General features: G+C 44.9%; 1 protein-coding gene across 3 annotated transcripts in view; it reads right to left on the reverse strand.

The window, feature by feature from the left end:
- LOC119400184 (CCR4-NOT transcription complex subunit 3) overlaps nt 1-22,219 on the reverse strand; it is a 48,673-nt gene that overhangs the window by 24,734 nt on the left and 1,720 nt on the right. For all 3 annotated transcript variants that reach the window (XM_037667179.2, XM_037667178.2, XM_037667181.2), the window contains exons 2-7: nt 9,945-10,012; nt 9,312-9,386; nt 8,303-8,392; nt 4,807-5,031; nt 2,694-2,849; nt 260-502 (exon numbers count right to left, since the gene is read on the reverse strand). In XM_037667179.2, coding sequence (XP_037523107.1) covers nt 260-502; nt 2,694-2,849; nt 4,807-5,031; nt 8,303-8,392; nt 9,312-9,386; nt 9,945-10,012 — 857 coding nt within the window. The remainder of the gene's footprint in view (nt 1-259; nt 503-2,693; nt 2,850-4,806; nt 5,032-8,302; nt 8,393-9,311; nt 9,387-9,944; nt 10,013-22,219) is intronic.

Raw genomic sequence — 22,219 nt, forward strand, 5'->3', positions numbered from 1 at the left:
CAGAAAAAACCGAATAAGGGTATTAAATTTCATTCCGTTCACCCAATTATTAAAAACACACTTTTCAAGACCCACGTCTCCCCTTAAAGCAGAAAGCTGTTACACCGTGCTGCTAGACCTACACAGAAAAAGAACTGAGAAAATATCAGCGACTGGACGAGGAAATTGTCCAACAAGTGCCACGGCATAAACATGCGCAAATGCGAGAACATTGACAGGGTAGAAGCCACGCGCGATCAATGCAAGTGTAGCAGCGCACCTCACTAGACCTGGAATGATTGGTGAGCCCTGGGCTAGGCACCGGTGAGCTCGAGTTGGTGGAGGCGGGCGTGTCTGCACCCGGCGCTTCGTCGTTGGCATTGGGCGTCGCCGAGTCCAGGATGCAGTTGTTGTCCGCGTGCTCCAGGCCCGTCGTGGCTGCACTCGCCTTGGTCAGGAAGTCCGCCATGTCCCGCAGGTCTAGGTCATCGTACAGGAACTCGTTCTCCTCAAAGTCCGGGTCCTGCGTGCGTGCCCGATTTATTTGATTAATTGAGCCACTCCCTCTATCTTGTTCTTGTGGCCATCTTTGAACCCCAAAGAAGCACTCAGCCGTAACACGTCCTTCACAAAGGCACGGCAACTACAACCACTTGCTTGCCACATTACGATTTTACAATGGAATACATAGGGTTTCTCCAACTCGCATTTGTGTTCTTTTGACCCTAACTTGCGACTTCGTTTGCCATCTAGACAATCCCGTCGCGATGCAACACTGCTGTATTTCCGAATGCATACTCTTGTCTCATTGCAATGGTCAACAGTGCAGCACGCCGCTTATGCGGCTGTGAGGAGACGATTGAGGACATTCTATGCCACTGCCCATCCTACCAGACTCAACATGTTCTGCGCCGTCACAGGAAGTCGCCGCGGCAACACACTGCGCGTGCACGATGTCGAAAACGGTGGCGACCACAAACCACCGAGTGTTTCACACGCACGCCCACATTTTCGTTGAAGATGTAAGTCACCCCTTCTAAATGCAACAACTGCAAAATGTTTCATTGACTCGGCACCAAACCACAACTTCTGTAGTCCGCGGTCGCCGACATGGCGCTAGCGCTTGTAAGGCCTAGCGTGCGCATTGCAACTTGGCATGCCGTCGCAAGAAGCTTGCCCTAGACAACACGGAGTTCGGACGCAGAAGAGATCACACTTGTGAGCTAAACCGAGGGCACCACGCGTGAAACGAACTTTCGGTTCGTGGTCGGGAGAACAGCCGCAGCAACTATCCTGAAAAAGTCTTTCAAGCTTGTAAGTCCGCCTGTTGGTGGCAAAGGCGAAAGCTCAATCGCGTCTCAAAGCATTGTTACTTGCGGGGGAATAGAGGTTGCATGCGCAATATCTGCGCTCTACGACGAAGCAACTATTTTCCCGACGGAGACAAACAGCGGTAACGCGCTCTTGATGCAGACACGGGTGCCCGTTCGTAGCAGAGCGCGCATGTCAAGCGGCCAAAGTAAAGGGGGCAAAGGCTTCTCTGTCAGCCACGCAACCGCTCCCTCTCCTCACACCTTGCACCTGCGCCGGGCTGCTGCCTCTCACCGCTACCGCTTTTTAGGGGCAAAGCTCCTTAAAGCGGCACCCGTTCGTCCCTCGTAGTCGTAGTGCGTAACCAGTCGTAACGCTAGTACCAGATCTTGACCTCCAAGGTGGTGCCGTGGGGAGATTTTTCCTGTGCGTTGTTGAACAATAAAAAATTCGCAGCGTGCGCGTTAACTAAAAGCCGAATTCTTCTGTCTCTCATTCCCCATTAGCAGCCATTGGCATGTTCCAGTAGGAAACGTTAGTAGAAGTAGAAGTGTAAGTGTTAGCTAAAAGCCGACTTCTTCTGTCTCTCATTCCCATTAGCAGCCATTGTTTACCTCCAAGGTAGTGCCTGGTGAGATTTCTCCTGTGCGTGATTGAACAACAAAAATTTTGTTCAAAACGCCGTTGATTGATGAAATAAACCAACGAAAGACGCCAGATGTTTTCTAAAAGCAAAACGAAAAGATGCCAGCTGCTTAACGAAAGACGCCAGATGTTTTCTAAAGCAATGGTTTTCTAAACAATGAAAATTCACAGCGTACATGTAAAATTAAAGTGAGCTGCAAGTCGTCATAACTCTCATCGAACCTTTAGTATAAACGCGCCATCTCACGTCGGTGATGATGTACTGGGCAGAATTCACGGAAGATTCACGGTTTACTGATGAACCTCGGCAGCTTCGCCCACTCATCATCATTCACTCCGTGGATATGCTGTGATTTTTTTTTTCTCCCCACGCTCCTTGTTCGTTCGTTCCACATCCCCTCCTCCTTCGTAACGCCGTCGTCGCTCTCTCCCCCACTAACACATCTCCACTGAGAAGCACGCTCGCTCCCCCGCATCTCTGAGAACGTTCCGGCAGCCGCATTATACCCGGTCTTTCATCTCGGGGGACTGCACAATAAGCGGTAGGTGTATACATGGAGATCTATGGGAGGGTAAAGGGGAGCAAGAAAAAAAACGCATTATAGCCAGTACTGCACTGTAAGCAGTTACGTTATAAGTGGTCTGAGCTGTACATGTAAGCTCAGCAAGTTTCATTAAAATCGATCAAGAATTAAAAGAAATGCATTACAGAGCAGTGCAGACTATTCTTGATTGAGGCAACACACAGTGACGCCCACCTGACAAGACTCGATGTAGTACTCGACGTCCTCCTTGATCTTCTTGATTTTGCACACCTCGACCGTGCCATTGTCTAACATCCTCATTAGGGTCTCGAGCTGCAGGATGTGATACCGATGCCTCGCCAGCAGTGACTTCAGCTCGTCTACTCGGTCCTGCAATCATGGCGCAAACGGTGCGAAAGAAACCTCTTAGCACGACAAGGCAGGCCCCCACACAGGTCTACCCATTTCAACAGTGACTTCAATGGCCTTTCTTAAAGGGCCCCTAAACCACGTCCGATAATTTACCATTTCAAGTAAACGCATGCCTCGAGTTCAGAATGCCGTCACGATCAACAATGCCAAACGTGGTGGCGCTACGAGCCGCGGGCGCCCCACAAGTTCCCAGAAACAATCCCTGCCCCTCTCCGTGCCTTTCAGCATTCCTCATACCCTCGGCATTCGCTGTGATCGCTGTGATGTCAACATTTCGTCATCCACAACAGCTCTTTGTTTGCTCGCAGGGACGCGCGCGCTTGCTGCTCTTCCTCCTCGCATGGTGAGGAAGAACACTCGGCCGGGAGGAGAGACGAGCCGACGAACGGAGCATAGCGAAACGAGCGTGGGCGTCTTTCGTATCATCAAACGTGTGTAACTCCGCTATTACAGCACAGTTTCAAAAAAATTATCATGGCTATGATTCATGCACGTTGTAGATCCATGCACAACTGCAACACCACAATTAAATTTCGACCTCTGGTTGCTGGAATAACAGCAATGTTACCTAGAACTCTGCGCTTCTTGAATGACCACTGCACATGCAAGCAGAGTGCGAAGGTTAGCAAAGACATAGCAACGATGTTGCCGGCATTTGATGAACGACTAGCAGCAGCGAAATTTTTGTCGTTTGACATTGCTTCCCTTCCCCACAAGCGGAAAGCACTAGTGGGGAAGGAAGAAATGCCAAATGACAAATTCCTCCTCACAACCCTCCATAAGAAAGGCGGCTCGTCTACTCGATTTCTTTCCGGCTTCACAAAATGTTCAGTGGCGTGCACGATGGGCCAGCCACCTTCCAAAACCAAAAGCAACCCTAGCTCATCTAATGTTGGTGCTATCGTGCCTTGTTGACCGGCTGACCAATCTACAGCTGTTAACCTGGCAGCACTGTGTGCAGCACCCTGCTGGTATTGTGATGACCGAAGAAGATATGGAAGAAGCATGAAGAGCAGCACGAGAGTGTTTTTCGAATTTCTGGCTCTCCCGTGATTAGTAGAAGCTCCAAATTCATGCAAAGACAATCATCACGGTATGTGGTAGGCAATGGAGTTCACTTATTTAGAGCACGTAAAGAAATACCGAAGACAGTTTAACCCTTTCACTGTCGTGTGTTTCTGGCCGTGACGCACCCCCATTGTCGGTTTGGTTTCGGGAATATCAGGGAAGCTTGAAACGCAGAGAAATGGCATGCCGTTAAGCCAATATGACAGACAGGGACGGAAAGGGGATACAACGACCTCGTTTGCTGCTGATATCAGCAAGCAAGGACGTGGCGAGCGAGCGAAAGCTTTAATAGAGTCACGTTTTGGTCTACTGGAACGACAACAGCGCGCGCCTCACCGCTTGACGTGCCGTAGCAGACACATCAACAGAGTACACAAAAAGAAACCACTGCAAACCAGCGGCAGATGACAGAACCCTTGTACCCGTGAAAAATACAGGATGTACCTAAGTCGCATTCGCGCCGCATGGTCGCTCAGACCGAGAGAGTAGCGCGCGCAGAGTGACCATGCCTCTACCCAGAATGGTTGCATGCGGCCGCTCCGTACTCTTCAATACATGTACCAACACAGCTAGGGGCAAAAATATGAGCTTCTAGAAACATTCGGCTGATGGCGCAACCAGTAGAACCACGCTGAATCACGCCAGCATTGCGCTTCGGCGTGAATTTTCGAACGAACAATGGAGAACGTACCGATACATCAGTGACAGCAAAATGGTTAAGGGCCCATCTAGCAATAGATCAGTGCCTTCCCTAGTTACCACTGTCACTATCTGCTTTACTTCTACACAGTTCTTTGCTTGCACAGCATAAGTACCCGATCGCAGTGAAAGGTGGCGCACCACTCACCTGGTTGTCGTTTTTCTTCTTCTTGACACCAATGGTTAGGGACTCGAGCTCGCTCTCGAATTGGTCGACGTGGATGTTGAGCGAGGCGATGGAGTTGGAGAGCCAGATGGTAATGTCCTCCTTCTCCTTCTGGGCAGGGTCCACCTTCTGCGCGCCACCCAGGCCCTCCTTCGAGTATGCCTTGGTCTTCGTCTCCCGCTCAACCACCTTGAACCTCTCCATTTGCTGCAATGTGGAGGAGCAGAACCGAAGAGCAAAGGTGTCACATTGCGTCGCTGGAGGCAAATGTCGCAAAGCGTGCGGCGCTGCACTTGGTTACAACCTAAGAGACGATGACAGCTTCACCCGCAGTCATCGCAGCCCCTCCCACAGAGAATTTGCATAAGTGCTCCGTCCAATAGCGCTCACTCATTTTCGTGACCTCAAGCACTTTCGAGTTTTTCAGATGGTTTGACTTTCCAATACACGCGTTTGTGTCACTGGTTTTAGGGTCGGAAACTTGAACATTCTGGCAAATTTCGTCAGACTCTGATATCGCTGCTCACTCAAACATAATGTTTTCGGTAGTAATGACGAACCTTTAGCTCTAAATACGCGTAGTATTTACATTAGCCGAGAAAAAGTATTTACGGCTGAAGCGGAAACCACGTAGGATGACTGTCCTTCACATGGGCGGAGCTTCCATTTTTGCTTTGGTTGTAACCGAATGATAACCCCCTCTAGAATCCCAGGACTTCATTCACACCAGCAATTGGCGAAAGCCACATGACCGTTATGAACCGAGCACCGAGAGGCGGCCCGCAGCAACCAATGTTCACGCAGGCTAGCGCGATCTACCTGTTGCTACACCGAGACACCTCGTGGTTGGATGCCGTTCAACATCTGGCCCTGCCGTCTCGTAAATTAACATGACATCTCATTTGCACCAATCTCATTGGTGCGCAAGACTGAGAAATCAAGCGGTGAGTAATTGAACCAAAACAGCCACTTTTGAACAAAGTAGACCATTTGCAACTATGTGTGACCGGTTGCCTTGCGACCAACCAGATTGCACGAATGCTGCAAATCGCCAGCGTAATACCCCTGTCACACGGGCACCCGCTAACTCCGTGTAACTCCCTCGTCGTTACGTCAACGGAGATGCGGTCCGTGTCACACGGTCTCCCTTACGCCAAGGAAGTTAAACGGGACGTTTCGCAAAGGGAGTTCGGCGATCTCCATTAGCGGCCGAATGGAGTACTCTCGCCCCCAGTAATCTGTAGTGACGGAAAAAAAAACGGCAAACACAAAACAGCCGCAGTCAACACAATAATGAATTTTATTAATTTTGAAAGATATTTCACTGCCTAATCCATTCATAACGTGCGTTTAAAGAAAAGAAATACGCATATAAGTGCACATACTCTCTGCACCATGCCTCGAGAAAAATCGTCGTGCCGCCATTTTGAATAAGTGTCTCCGAGTCCGTGTGCATCGTCTTGTTTACGTCTGTGCATCTCGTTCCCTTCTTATTGCGCTGCCCTTCATTCTACTTCAACACTACCAATAGTCATAACAGTGAGTGACGCGGGTTTTCTTCCTTCTTCGTCGACGCCGGCACTCGTGCTGGCAGTACATGCGGACTGTTGTGGGAGCCATACGCAGCAAAGGCTTCGTGGACTGGACGTTTGACCTGTGCTCAACCGAAATTGGAAAGGACAACGTGATCTGGGTGGTAGCGCAACTTCAAAGAGCTCGGCGACAACTTGCAGCGTGTTTGACAATCGGTACGCGTAGAAAAGACGCGTACCAAAACAAGCGTACAGTGTTGCCAGCACTCCTGTCAAAATTACTGCCAACATACTTGCAGGTACACGTTTATGTGATAAAGACAAAAAAAATTGTATCGGTGTGATTAATTTATACTTTTATAATCACACATACCATTGAGAATGTTTTCCGCGTGATTAGACGCGAAATCGTGCATGCAGACGTAGGTGCAGCAGCGCCTAATGGACCCCTTGCGGCTTCTGTCCGAAGCTCGTAAAACTGCCATGTGACATGGGCACAACTCCATCTCCGTCGAACTCCCTCATGGAGTTTTACATTGATGGAGTTTAACGAAGTTCGGTGGTGGCCGTGTGACAGGGGTATAAATTAGTCTTTAGCCATGACACACTTAAAAGCAATGTCAAGAAAGTTAGCATTTTTTTTTTCAATTTCCTACTTCCATTCATCTCGCTGGAGACCACAGAAGAAGTTCAGGGCAAACCTAACTTATTTTGAAATTTTGCGTCGTAAGCTCGTCGACAATACGTCAACTGAACACGCTTCCTACTGCAGTCACTGCCGGCCTGCTACTGTTAAAACTAGTCACGAAATCATTCTATCAGTAAAGTCACAGTAGCACAAACAAGACAGACACAAAAGCACAGAAGAGAAGTCAACACAGGCACCGTACTATCCCACCACGCGCGATAAACCACAAGCTGTTAAACATCATTGTGCTTTACACCGCCATCACATGGGAAATCTAATGTCACTTACCACGAATGATATTTGTCAGCTATGTCGTTTGCTGTCAACAGAGAGAACTAATTGCATTCTACTGAATGACATTTTCATTAGAATGAGTTTAGTGAATTTGGGAGCGAATGCACAATCTCGACGCCAGAGTCGTGTTAAAAATATTGTTAATGACTCATGTTTTTCTAATATTTGTCAGCCAAATTGTTATTCGTTCGGATCGACTTGGTTTCTGACGTGCGGCTGTCACAGGTGTTGTAAAACTGCCAGACACTTATGCTCGACAGCAACTGTCTCAAATTAAAAACAATTATTTTGATGGATATATATACACACGGTAAATGCAAGTTTTGTTAGCTTCCCTCCTTTTTTCCAAGGTCATGGCACAAAACACATTTTCAAACAAACGTTTCCTGTGACAGCAAACAGGAAAAAAAAAATGACATTATGTTCACTTCAGGGTGAACATGGCACGATATATTTTTTTCAGTTCTTGATCAACTTTTTATGAAACTTGCCGAGTTTATGTATATTTTTGTGCCGATTTGAAATATGCAATCATTTTTTTTAGTACGTACTTGCGTATGTTCAAATGGCTTCAAAACATCCATTCCTGTTTTAGTGCATACTGTTCTGATTCCAGATTATCATGATACACTGATTTACTTTGTAACTCTCTCAGCTTAGGAAAAATCTTGCTCCCCAAAAGGCACATGAAAAATTTTGTATTTTAAAAGATACGCATTATACTGGAAAAATATCTGCATATTTGAAATCAGCACACAAATATACGTAAAAACTCAGCAAGCCTAATTGAAACTGATCAAGAATCTTAAAAAATTTTAAGACTAGTGTCCGCCCTTAATTACATTCAATGGAAATTAAGTTGCATTTGCCATGTGACAGCGGGGCTAGTAGTCCTTGTACCTTTAACGTGCCCCTTTCCAAGTTGCATATTTTAAATTAATAAGTCCACCAGAGGTCTTCTCACCGTCTCTATCAACTTCCGGTTATCCATAAGGATCCGCTTGTCCTTGATCTCGCTAGACGCCATCCATGTTTTAATTTGGTCTCGTAACCTCTGCACACAACGAGAGCAAAGTTTAACCCCAAAGCACACGGCCTATACAGGGCTGTTGCCTCAAAAGCAGTAAGCCGGAAAGGTTTCACTCACTCGCAGCCCATTACCGGAAACACAAAACAACAGAGCCACAGCATTTATAATTGACAAAACAGCGCGACAAAACGCAGACGAGAGAAGAGAAAACACATAAAACACAATGTAATGGGTGTCGGATAATGTTATTCAGCACCTCTAGCGAATGTTGAAACGATGAATACACATGAGAAGTCAGTTTAGAAAGCACGAATCAGATGTGGACGAAACAGGCATACAACACATGCTCGCAGGCATCTGCGTGCCTGCGTTATGTGCCTTCTTCGTCCGTGTCTGGTTCACACTTCTTAAACGTAGTTGTGAGTTATCAATGTTCCAAAGCATCCAGTGGACTTACAGGAGTACGTACCCATTCACAGTAAAAAAAAAAAGTATATTACCAGAATAGCGCAATGAGGAATGACATCATCAGTCGATACCAATGTGATTTCCCCTTTGCTGCCCAATGCATTTTCTCCACAACTTACTACGTAAGCCATTTTCACAATCAATATATAAAACAATGTACACATCCTAGCATTCAATAGCGTCAGCCAAGAGTCAATCACCCCTTCGCACGAGCAAGCAGTTCGTAAACACGGGGCTCTCTGCAGACAGTGAATGTGATTACAGTACAGTTGGTAATGTCCGACTTCCTAAGTGATGCAGCAAAACCCACCGCTTCAGTTCTCACGTTTCACACCTCCATAACACACAGTTAAAAGCGTGAGGTATCAGCATTGCTCTACTAGACTAGAGAAGACATTGCACACTCGGAAAAATGAAACACTTGCTACTTCTCATAGCATGTCAGATTTTTTTTTCAAATTTGACCGAGTCTTACCTGGAGCTTCTTAATCTCTTTTTTAAGGTCGGCCTCATACTTTTCCTTTTGGTTCGTGTTAGTTGCATTGTAGACCTGTGGGAAAAAAAAGTAATGCAGAGTCACACTGTTGACATAAAGAACAAATCACAAAGCTTATACTTAGCTATCTTTGAAAGATTACAACTGATTTGTCTTTTACGGCACTATATCAAAGCGCTCTCTTATCAGAGAGTGCTTGCAGCATAAATTTCCATTCATTCGGAAGTGTCAAATGCACATAACATTTTTGCGACAGTCTATCTATGCTCCCTTCACTTGACAAAGCACCACTGGGGGGCTATCTGACCAGTTGTGATTGTCACAAATGCTACTAAACAAAAGTGACCTTATCTACACTCTGCAGGAACAGTGCAATTTGCGAGCAAAAGCTGACGTATTGTAGTCTGTCCTTATTAAAATACAAGGACCATAAGGAGGATTCGCAGTTTGACAACATAATTGACATGTCACTGTTTACGCCAATTATATACAACTGCCATTCTTTGGTGCTGCGGATGAATGAGTTGGCATCAAACGTAATGAGCAATCAAATTTAAGTGTCGTTATACACACGCATTTGCATGCAAAACAAGGATGTAACACGTTTGTTACCTTTTGCCAAATGTCCTCGAATTGCTCCACGCCTTCGGTTACTTTCTTTAAACACCGTTCTATTTCTCCTGTGGAGAGATGAAAGAGAGGAAAATTAAAACCACCATGCTGAAGTCTGCAACCAATCTGACACATGCAGCAGGCAACAGACGCACACAAAGACAAAAATACGGGTCAACAGCCCTGCTGAACACCCAGACTCAGCTGGTGCTAAAATAATCCTGACACAAAAGCTTTGCATCCTGTTTTTTCCCCCTGCACTAAAGAAGCTAATGACCCACTTATCATGGCTGGAAACCTCATTTGCTCCAGTGGGCGACATTAAGCTTTTTGAAGAAGTTTTGAAGTGCCCAGTTAAGGCTTCAATTTCAGGGAGTGCCGAGATAGCTGGGACCAGTTTTTTTTTTTTCTGTAAACGCAGGTAGCTACATGACCACACAAAACAGTGACGCGAGTGACATGACCACACAAAACGTGTACAGGTGAGTACCACACTGACAACCATTGCAAAGAGCACATGCAAGGAGCATGGCAGCCAACACAAACTCATGACAAAGGTGGTTCTTGGCTGCTAACATTATTGATGTTGACATCATGAATGCGAAACGACGTCCATTTCATGCTCAGTTGCATGGGATACACTTATAAATTTATCTTAAACATGCTCTAGGCTGTATGTGCCATTTACACTTTGTAGATGGCCATGCGTGCTCCCACAAATCTACCTCACAACTTATCTTGCCTTCACAATTTTGTGTCAGTACCCCCTTTAGGCCAACAAAAGTGCTATCACAAACACTGTTTGCCCTTAAAGGGACACTAAAGAGAAAAGGGATTTCACTCATAATAGCGAATTATTCTTTCACAATGCCAAAGGCACCACACTGTGGACATTGCTTCACTGTCATATCTTGTCATGGGGATGAGGGTGCGCAAGCCATCTCTCTATGACTTTTTTTGTTACCCTCCTCCATTGCTCAATGGGAAATAAAGCTTCATTCATTCATTCGTTCATTCATTCATTCATTCATTCATTCATTCAAGACGCTTGGTAAACTAGAAAATGCCCAAAAAGAAAATACAGGTGGTGACACCAGTTTGAGATTCCTGTAACAACTCGCACTGACATCACAGGTCCTGATGGCGTCTGCCAGTAAACATGTAACTGCTTACCGCTAAAGTAGGCTACGCTGAGTTTAAGGGGGCCTGCGTAGCCAAACAGTGTGCCCGAAACGCGAACAATTGCATTGAAATATACAATGCCGCATTGACATTTATATGCCGAGGTTATTGCACAAAATAACTAGTGGAACCAACAAACGATCAGGCCAAGGATTAAGGATAGGAGATATTTGTTTTTGTTTTTTAACTGCAGTATTATAATTTTGACCTAGATTGAAAGAAATTGAAGAGGACGAAAAATCACCCTTTCCATTGGTGAGATCAAAGAAACAAGCCCCTTGAACAATTTCCCTTCTTTCGTACTTTCATAGCGGGAGCTTCATCCCGGCAGACTTGGTGCCTTAGGTAGCATGCGAGTGTTTGCAGCCACCACCTCGTGCGAAGATCACCCGCCACGTGACACCCACTGGCCCAAAATGAGTGTTCCACACTCGCCGCCTTGGCTACGAGCGGCGATGGCCAATACTCCAGGAATTAAACGCACAAATACCCTACAAAGTGGACGGTGGAGTGCCTTCCGCCGTAGCTCAATTGGTAGAGCATCGGATGCCTGATTCAAAGGTTCCGAGTCCTGATCCCGCCGACGGAAAGGGTGATTTTTCATCCACTTTAATTCCTTTCAATGTAGGTCAAAATCATTGCACTACAGTTATTAAAAAGAAAAAAAAAAACAAATAATGTCCCCAATGCTTTCCTTGGCTTAATTCTGATGATTACGTTAGTTGCATCTTTCGTAAAATTCTGAAATTTAACTTTGACCTTTATTTTCTCTTCCAATAACGATCCTATGACGGAAAAATGAATGACAATAGATTTCTAAAAAAAATTCAGCATTTCTCTCTTAGTGTCCCTTTGAACACAGTTCTACTTAGGAACTGGCGCTTTTTGCTTCTAAAATGCTGACACAGAAAAATTTGCTGCATTCTTTTTTTCTTTTTTGCAATGTGCAGCTGCACGTCTCGCACACGCACTACTAGTGATGCAGAACTATCGATGGTACTATCGATACTATCGATAGCTGAGTCACTATCGAACTATCGATGGTAAAAGATACTATCGATAGTGCTATCGATACTAAGTACTATCGATAGTTTAAAATCAACAGCGCGAACTCATTGCAGAATAAATCTGGTCCCCCCCACACGTGTTACATAGTGGAGCCGGAGGAGCAGGCTGAAGGGCAAGAAAGTCGACATGCTTGCGTTCTTCACCAGAGTGCTTCGCTGAAACATGGTCATAAAGTCGAACTATTAAGCTGTAGCGGAAATAAGCCGTTAAATGGGGTGGAACTGCGAGGCTTCAGTTTTATAGTGTTTGATGATTGCAAAATAAAAAAAATATCAAGAACTAAGTTTGTTAATTGTAAGATGTAACTGGTTGCTTTTAAATATTAAAGGACCCCTGACAGCGAAATTTTTGTTGGTGACTTTTTTGCTGTAATTTGTAGCTTTGTGTCTGGTAATCTCTAAATTAAATCGTAAATGCTCTAGCGTATCGTACAACTAATTCTAGCGTAGTTAATTGTGACCATTTTAGCATCACTTCAAAACGCCCGCCTAAAAACCACAAGAAACCGGCGCCCCATGCGGGGGAGCGTCAAAGACCACGTGCACTCAAGCTGTGGTGACGTTGACAGCGCGGTTTTCAAATCGGGGCCCCGCGCGCGGTAGAAATTGAAAGTACTATGTGGGTGCCTCGGTATGGGTTAAACCTGTTAAGCGCGTGTCCCCTCACGAAAACTACCTCGAAAGCAGCCCGACAACAGAGCCAGAGGGGTGCGGAACAATAGGCCTCGCCGGGTGCCAGTCGTCGCAAACCTTCTGTGACGTCCACAATACTTGCTTTACTCGTGGAACGTCACACGGGGCCTCTATCTACGTCGTACCAGGATGTCGCAAGGTGCAGCCAACTCAAGTGAGCACTCACGCTTACTTTAAAACCAAATTAAGATATCTTAAAGGCAACGTTCGTCACTAATAATCGGTCAGATGTGCCCCCGTATACAGGAAAGTCAAACAACACAAAGATCTCGAGGTTTCAATTTTGGTGTCAGGGGTCCTTTAATTTATTGATGGACATATGCCGCCATTTTCACTGCGCAAATAATTTCTCTCGATAAAAATTTCCTCATAAATTAAGCGAAGCTGATAGTAGGCTATCGCAAATATTTTGGCAATATGGCCAGCCAGCAACAGCCTCGTTATTGGCACCACTATGGATAGTTTGTCGCGTGGCTGTGACGGTGAAGAATGCTACAGCAAGACTGGGAAATACGAAGCTCTTCTTTTGGTTGAAGTTGTGCCCACAGAATCAAAACTCGGAATACAAGCGATACAGGCTGCGCACTGATTGCGGCGAGAACAGTCGCCGGCCGTCGAGTAATCTGACAATCGGTGGAAGGCTTCATCTTTCATACATCAGTCATCAAACCTTCCAGTGTTATCGCTATTGCTCGCGCAAGCTTTCGAATAAACTTGAATATTCGCGTCCGGCGCGTAACCTTAAAATGTCAAACAATCGCGAAACTTCCCAAACATTGCGGTGCGGTCTGCGTCAAATGCAGCTAACAGTCTGTGGGTGAAACCCGAATACATCAAAACAAAGCAATAAACACGCGTGGCAGTAATATCGTTAATAATATTACCAATGGTACTACCGATTCGACTATCGATAGTTTATCGATAGTAGTACTATCGATAGTTTGTTTACACTATCGATAGTTTCAAAGAAACTATCGATACTATCGATAGTCAATTTACCGATAGTTCTGCATCACTACGCACTACTCCTCTGGCAAGCTTCACGTCAATGTAGCCGCAAGAATTTCGTAAACACAGGGACGAGGAACATAATAAAGACATCCAATTACTGCTGCAGCAGCTAACCACGCACATTACTTCGCTTTCAAATTGAACGGCCTTATGCGGAAGTACGGGCACCTCAGGGAGAGACCTTAGTGTAGCTGTAAACGTCACACAAGTTTAGAGCGGCAGTGATAACGCCACCAATGTGAAATTTGAATAAGCGAATCAGTTTTGCAGAAATTAACAAGGTGAGAGAAGGTGAGATCCTGAGATTTGCAATAAGCTGCCAAGAAAACTTCAAAACTAGCTCTAAAGAAAGATTGTTCACAGCTGAAAGAAACATCCTCACAACTTTTTATCTTTAAAAAAAAAGGGCAAATCAGTTAGGTATGCAACGCTTCGCATATTCCTGATTAACATTCTCCGTTCTTAAACCAAGCTTGGGTATTCATTTTCAAGGTGGCATACGTACGCAAAGGCAGAGAATAAACTTTGCACTCGGTTACAACCTAATAAAAAGTGTAGCCGGAGGGCACACCTGCCACTCACTTGTGAGATAGTTGTGGTAGCTAGTTTCCACTCGAACCGCAAGTACTTTTTCTCGGCAATTAATAGCTAAAGGTTCGCATATTAATAGCTAAAAGTTCGACGTTACTAGCTAAAGCAATACCTTTGGCTGGGCGTCGATGTCAGAATCCCTGACGAAATTTACAAGGTCGTTCAGTCTCCGACCAAAAAAAACCAGCGACGCAAACGTGTGTGTGTACGGAAAATTCAACTATCTGAAACACTCGCAAAGTGCTTGATGTCACAAAATTAAAGGGACACTAAAGAGCAAAACGATTTTTCTCATATTAATAAACTACTCTTTCACAATACCAAAAACACCACGCTTGCTGCAAGAAGACACTTTGTAAGCGAGAAAGCGCGCAAAAACAAAATGTGGGTGGCGACGCCACCTTGAAGTTTCCGCACCATTTGCGGTGATGTCACATGTTTTGACGGCACCTACTAGGGACTGCGTAGTTCCTAATTGGTAAAAATGAAGTGCATTCTCCTCTGAAGGGGCCGTAGACTTAACATTCCAAGTTCGGGGCAATTTTGTTGAACCAATGGCGCCAAAATACAATAAATACACTTTGAAATCCCTGACGTCACGCGGAGAGATTTCGGCATGAAATTTAAAAATGAAACTTTGAACTTGATTTTCTCCTCTATTGATAAACCTATGATGGCAAAATTAACGACATTAGAGTTCTCAAACCACAATTTATCAATCTAAACCGACTCACTGTTTCTCTTTAGTGTCCCTTTAAGTGAGCGCTATTGGATGGAGCATTTATGCAAATTTTTAGTGAGAGGGACAGCGTTCTGATGGCGGAGCCCACATTTCCTTCTTCGGTTTATAACCGAATCTCACGGATCTCACGAATACGAATCTCACGAATACGAATCTCACGGGACCACCAAAAATATTCGTATCATCCAAAATTCGTATCACCAGAAAGCATGGAAATTTATGATGCAACAAAAGAAAGCTGGCGTTCATTTTCATTTATTGCTTTTCAGGGCCACAGAAACATCAGGAAAAACCCTGAATGATTGCCAGTTAAGTTTTTAGATGTCGGCAATCATACCGGCACTCGCGTACGCGCGTATTTAATGAACCAGGTGCGTTGACGCGATGGATCAAGGCCACAAAATTACCAAACTACGATCCTGTGTTATGATTTTGTTATCGCGCAGGTGTTGGGGATGTTTTTGGGGAAATTTACGACCGTGTCCACGCAAGTGCGAAATCAACCGTCACGCATGCTGACGTTGTGAAGCCTGACCCCTTCGCCAAGACTGTTTTCGCCTTCTTTCAGTTGTCGTCCACCTTTCATAGGATGTCTGATGCACGAGGCAGGCACGTGTAAACACAGTACAACGAGAGCAGCCCGCGTTGACGCGTTAGAAAAATAAAGCATGGCGCTAATGTGCTCTGTAATTTAAACGCGAAAACACACGGCGGCATATAAGAGCCCCAAAGATCGCGCACACAACCTTGGAGGCCGTGACGAGTCTCCAAAGGTTTATTCTGACCGTAAGAAAAGCGTTTTTCTTACACCATGATTCTGACGATTTGGCGGTGCGGCGCGCATGCCCAAGCTTGCGTTCCCGCGCTCGCACGTGCTTGGCACGTCTTCCGCGACAGCACCTATTCGTACCTGGGCGGTAGCGTACGTTCGTGTCAAACGTCGCTGGGTGAAAATCGGTTCGCAAAAATCGTACTCCATTACATTGCAGGCCAATGGGCCTTGGCCAGGACCAACGAAAAATTCGTATCAGCCCGAAATTCGTATGAGCTGTGATCGTATCACCGAGGTTTCACTGTATTCCTCTTTACAACCTCTCAAATTTGTAAGACCAAAAATTAAAACAAAGAACAGTTTTTATGCAGTAGATTTATCAAGAATCTGTGTCGTTTGAGCTGCAACACGAAACATGATAAGAGAGTTGGTAACAAAAACCCATCGTGTCATCTGAAACCTTCAAGAAAATGAGTAACCCATCTCAAAACATGACCAGCATGCAGCAAAGAAGTGGAAAGCAACAATGAAATTGAACGCAGGTTAAAGACCAACAGTATGGAGCCAACGACACAACGAACACCCTTCAACCTCACAACAGCCACTGCACCATCTAACTGCAACGACCATCACTTCTTTACAAAAAATAAACCAACTCTGCAACTTCGTGATGAATGAAAGTTCCAGTTAAACAACCTGCAAGTTTCATGCTGTTGCGGTTTAAGAAACATGGACAAAAAGCCCTGCTCACGAGAAGGCTGTGCAGTGCAGTTGCCATAGCTATCCTGTTGAACATACGAGCATGGTGACGTACTTATCAGGATGTATCCACAGCCTAGATACTGAAACTGAAACTGGTCTCGAGAAGCGAGCGTTACTGTAAATTATTCAGGGCGCTCCAAAATTTTCTCGAGCATCTTTTACAGAATTCAGGAGATTCAGACCTTTAAAATCAATGATAAGAGAAATCAAATTATAACATCAACACACTTTTAAAAGCAATAGAACTTTATAAACAAAATCACAATTAGAAAATTTAATAGGTTTAAGGAGGATTCAGTTCGGTAAATTTTATTCCGGAGATCTACTTGCCGAAATGACATGCCGATTCATTTTTTTGCGTTTGTGGTGTCCTGACTTTTTTCTTGTGTCCGTGTTTGCACACCCTGTCTTTTTAGAACGAATGCTGATTAATTTTGATCAGCTGGGTTTCTTACAAATGTAGCTAGGTCTATTTGCGCAACAAGAGTGAGAGTTAGGCTAGCTGGTTTGGGTTCACTTTGAAACAGCGCAAAAGACGAAGACTTGACAACACAAGCACTGTGTTCTGTGTCTTGCCTTTTGCGCTCTTTCAAAACTATTTGCACAGCACCATTGCACTTTTGGAGCTACTGGGAAGAAACCACAGCGACTACGAACTGAACCCGGAACCCTTTGCGACATGGCGTCTTCATTTGGAGACGCGACTTACTTTTGTCACTTATGCGCACTATTTGCAAGGAATAGACCATGAGCACTGAGTCAATGGTAAATAAACCATTTTTGTTGCCTAATGTTCCTTTATATCACTTCTGGCTGAAATACTTTGCTACACACGATAGCTTTGGTGAAGGCAGTACAGTGTTTAACGACACGTTGGACGTGGGGGCTTTTGGCAGGAACTTCAAAATACTTTTCTTTTACCTCATCAGCATGGCTCACTGCCAGCAGGTAACTATCGCATCCAATTTGAGTGGGTCGCTGAATTAGTTTTATGAAGAAATATAGCATGAGTGACGGTACAATAATTAGATAATTACTCGCCTTGTAATTACAATTAAATGCTGTAAAATACACTACAATTTATTCTAACACTGCCACTTGCTTTAAATTTGGTCTCCATAACCTTGGCATCAAATTATGTAAATTTCACGCATTTATAGGCAGCAGATCATGATGCGTGTCGCAAAGGGTTATTTCATACGGAACTGTTGTGTGCAGTTGGAGGTGTTGTCTAATGACGAAGTCCATGCCACGTAGTTCGGACAAACAACAAGCTTTGGCAACAATCATTCTAGGAATCGCAGCACGTGGGTCCCACCCGTCACCTCACCTTTGAATGGAACAGAGCACGAGCTTCTCGCGTAGTTGCTCAATCAGACAGAGCATTCACCTGCCGCAAATGTTTATCAAGCAATTCATTCACATATGCGATTCGTTTACGTCGAGTGAAAAACAGCTCGCCGAAACCAGTTCCTGCTACGACAGTGAGATGACTCAGCGCAGACTTCACAACAGCCGGTTAGTCACAACAATGATGTGATGAAACGTCCACAGTGAAGATATGAAAGTGATCTTTCCGGATCGAAAAAGCCACGTTGAGTATGTGAGGAATAAGAAAAAAAACCCACGAGTTCTAAACTGAGAGTATGCAGATGCAACAATAACTATCAACATGAAACACTAAATAAAAAAGGTGTCTTTGTCCAACAACAGCAATCGTCCATTATCTTGCGTGCCTTTTCTCACATTAATCAACACGCGCCCGGCACTAGGTTCCAGGTCGTGAACCGTGTGCACGTTATCAGCGTGAGACAGCATTATTGATAGAGAAATGGCGAGCGCCGGGTTTTCATGAAAGGGAGTGCTAGCGAGCCAGGTGATGATTTATTGTTGTGGGACAAAAAGACGCGCTCTATCTTCGGTGAAAAAGGAAACGCTGAAAAAAGAAATATCGCAGCGGAACTGCTTATCAAACATTTGTTAGTCGATGAATGTAGAATTCAAGCGCATTAGAGCTACGCGTTTGACAGGAATCGAGACCTATCTCATGAAACTTGTAACATGTCTTTGATGTAGCTTTTTTTTTTTTTGAGCAGCATTTATCGGCACCCACATTCACTTGAACAGCGAATCTGGGGGACTTTGTCAGCACTGAAAATGCAAATGCACCAAGCATCCCAACAAGCCGACTTTCCCAAAGAGAATTTTTCAAGAAACTAGCTGTGCACAGAAGGCACCAAGAGTGTGAACGTGCTTGCTTGCATGCATGCATGACATTCTTAAAGGTGTTCCACTCCACCTAATGGGGCATGAATCTCTGTCATAGCGGTTGAAGCGTCAGCCTTTAGTGTTAAAGGCTCAGAGTTCAAATCCAGCTGTCGGAACATTTTAAACATACGTTTATCTGGTGCGCGTGTTGCTTTGACGTCACTTGAGGCTAGATAATATGACAATCTCACAAAAACAGCTGAGGGCAGCTGAGGAAATGCCACATAATTAAGAATAGGTACCAGACATCTCTTGAACTGCTCTCAGACACTGAATGCGAAATAAAACATCCTGCCACCGCACTGTGTTCACGACTCATTTTGTCGTGACGAGGCATCAGTGTGGAGGAAAGTCACTCGAAAGATTTCCATCGATTTGAAAGTAGCATTGTGGTGCGCGCTAGAAAACTATTTGAAGATAAGCTAGCCACGGTAACAATGTAAATGTTGGGGTTTTACGTCCAAAAACTACAATGCGATTATGAGAGACGCCGAAGTGGAGAGCTCGGAAAATTTAGACCACCTGGGGCTCTTTAACGTGCACCTAAATGTAAGCATGGAGGAGGCCTCTAGCGTCTCGGCTCCACCGAAATGCAGCCGCCACAGCGGGGATTTGATTCCACGACCTTTCAGGAGGTAGCCACGATCTCGGAGACCATCCGAGCCGGTAACTTGACCTAACCAGATGCCCATCAATAATGGTTCATCTTGTCACATCAACAGGTACGGCAACCCGAAGGATGGTCAATATAGAAAAGCTCACGCTTCCAGACACAAGCATGACGGAACAGAAACACAAGCTTCAACTGTCACCTGAAAGATTGCACTGCGGCGGAAAAGGTGAACGAAAGAAAAACTCATCTGCACATGCCCAGAACGAGCAGCGCCGCCCGTGAAATCTGGGACGCATTTTGTGCCGATGAATCCCTACAAACTAGGTCGACTGTCTGTCGTTCAAAGGAGTGTCCAACGTCGATGCCATTAGCTGCGTTATAACTGCTCGCAATTTAACCTTCGTAAACGAGAGCTTGTTTACAAAGCCTGGTTTCTGAAAGTTTGCGTGATGTCTACGCACACATTTATACAGATAGAACATGGTAAATACCTGATGAACTAGCGAGCCACAGAGTTCAGTTGAATTTTAAATTAAATACCACTTTGAAAACTGCCACACATTATTTGCTACTGTTACTCAAGTTTCCGCCTTTGCAGCCTTATGTTAAAAAGCTAAATGACAACCTACTCCTAGAATACAGACCCTGTGGATTACAGCAAAGCTGATGTAGTTAAAATGTAACAGGCTACGCTCACAAGAATGACGCACAAACGTTGAGTATGTCAAAAAGAGCAGCTTTCAAGCATGGAACAACGATCGATAAGAGAAGCCAGCTGCCGCAGATATTTTTACTCCCCATCTGACAATTTAGGCCGACTTTGGAATAGTCGTACAACGTAAACACTGCAGCAGTTCGCATGTTGAAACGTTTGGGCAACGTTTACAAACAGGTTACAGCAGTTAGCGCGTTGCAACTGTTTCCTGGAAAGCCAGCTGCGAGAAAAAAAAAGCAGTTGAAATAGTTCACGATTGGAATCCGCACATTGGAGTGTATGCAAGGATATGTATACCTAGGACAACTACTAACAAGAGAGCCTAGTCGCAAAAAGGAAATTCACCGAAGAATAGAAATAGGCTAGAGCACATTCAGCAGGCACTCCTGAATAATGTCACGAAATCTGCCACAGTCATTAAAGCGAAGGTATACAATCACTGCATACTGCCAGTTTTAACATTTGGGGCTGAAACATGAAGGATGACAAAGCAACTAGAGAAAAAGTTGAGGACCACGCAGCATGCAATGGAACATAAAATGATAGGAGTAACAATGAGATCGGAGGACGGCGGAATGGGTCAGGGAACAAACAGTGGTTGCAGATACCCCAGTTGACATCAAGCAAAAGAAATGGACCTCGGCTGGCCACTTAATCTGTAGAACAGACAACCGGTGGACAGTAAGAGAAACAATGATTACCAAGGGATGGGAAACGCAGTCGAAGAAGGCAGAGAGTTAGACGTAGCAACGAAATTTGGAAGTTGGCAGGGATAAAATGGAATCAGCTCGCACAGGATAGAATAAACTGGGGACCATTGAGAGAGGCCTTCGTCTAGCATCGGACTAAAACAGGCCCCACAAAGCGAAATTTTGTCTTCTTCTTTGGAGAACAGTAACGTTTGACGTTGTACAATGTATTCCTGCGTACGTCCCAACAGCTGCTAGAAAGCCATTCTCGAAACAGATGCAAATGAGGACGGGAGAACTTTCACGAGCCCTTAAAGTGAGGAAAAGTTGCATCCAAAGTGAATGCACACTTCAATATCATAAGGTGGTACGATACTGTTGTTGACGTCGCAGTGAGGCATAGTGCTGGTTTGGATTAGGTTCCCAGCATTGAAACAAAGGCCATTAGGATGACTGATAACATTTACACTTCTGTAATCTGCGACACACAGTTACACATCCAATCACACACGAAACACCACCTCTGAATTACACTGAACTAAAGCAAACGACGGCTCCCTTGCTCGTTATCGAAAAAAGGACAGCACGAATACAAGTTTGCAGTGATGCAATGTGTCGTACACGGCATGAAACTATTGGATGAAAATTTTTGACAAAGTTTGACACTCAACATACGTGTGACATGAAAAGTACTCCAACTGCATCACTATAACAATTCCAAAGACATCAGTGTTTCAAAAAAAAAAAAGAACACACTGGCATAACATCAAATGTGACAGTGGTCAGATCACTTTGTCTTCTGCAGTGAGCACATCAATGTAAAACCCAAGCCAATTTTTCAGGTGCACGGATATTCAGCTATGACAACAAAACAAACGTGCCACAACAGTTGCTGATGCATACTCCGTAAGGTGTGGGTTTAAAGAATCAATTTCAGTGGCCGAGAACAACAATTGGCGAACAAAGTAGGCCTGCCCACAAAAGGAGGTGCCAGCAAAAGCACCACGAAAGCACGCAACGAGAAAGCGAGCAAACGCTCGTAGAGCAAAATGACGTTTTGCCTGTGCAAAACAACATCGAATCAAACAGAGCGTACGAAGAAAAAAAACAAAGCATATCTCGACATTCCGACAAACTGTCCCCGTTGTAAACACATCGCAAACCACGCAG

The sequence above is a fragment of the Rhipicephalus sanguineus genome, chromosome 7, assembly GCF_013339695.2.
Source record: "Rhipicephalus sanguineus isolate Rsan-2018 chromosome 7, BIME_Rsan_1.4, whole genome shotgun sequence".
NCBI lineage: Eukaryota > Metazoa > Arthropoda > Arachnida > Ixodida > Ixodidae > Rhipicephalus > Rhipicephalus sanguineus.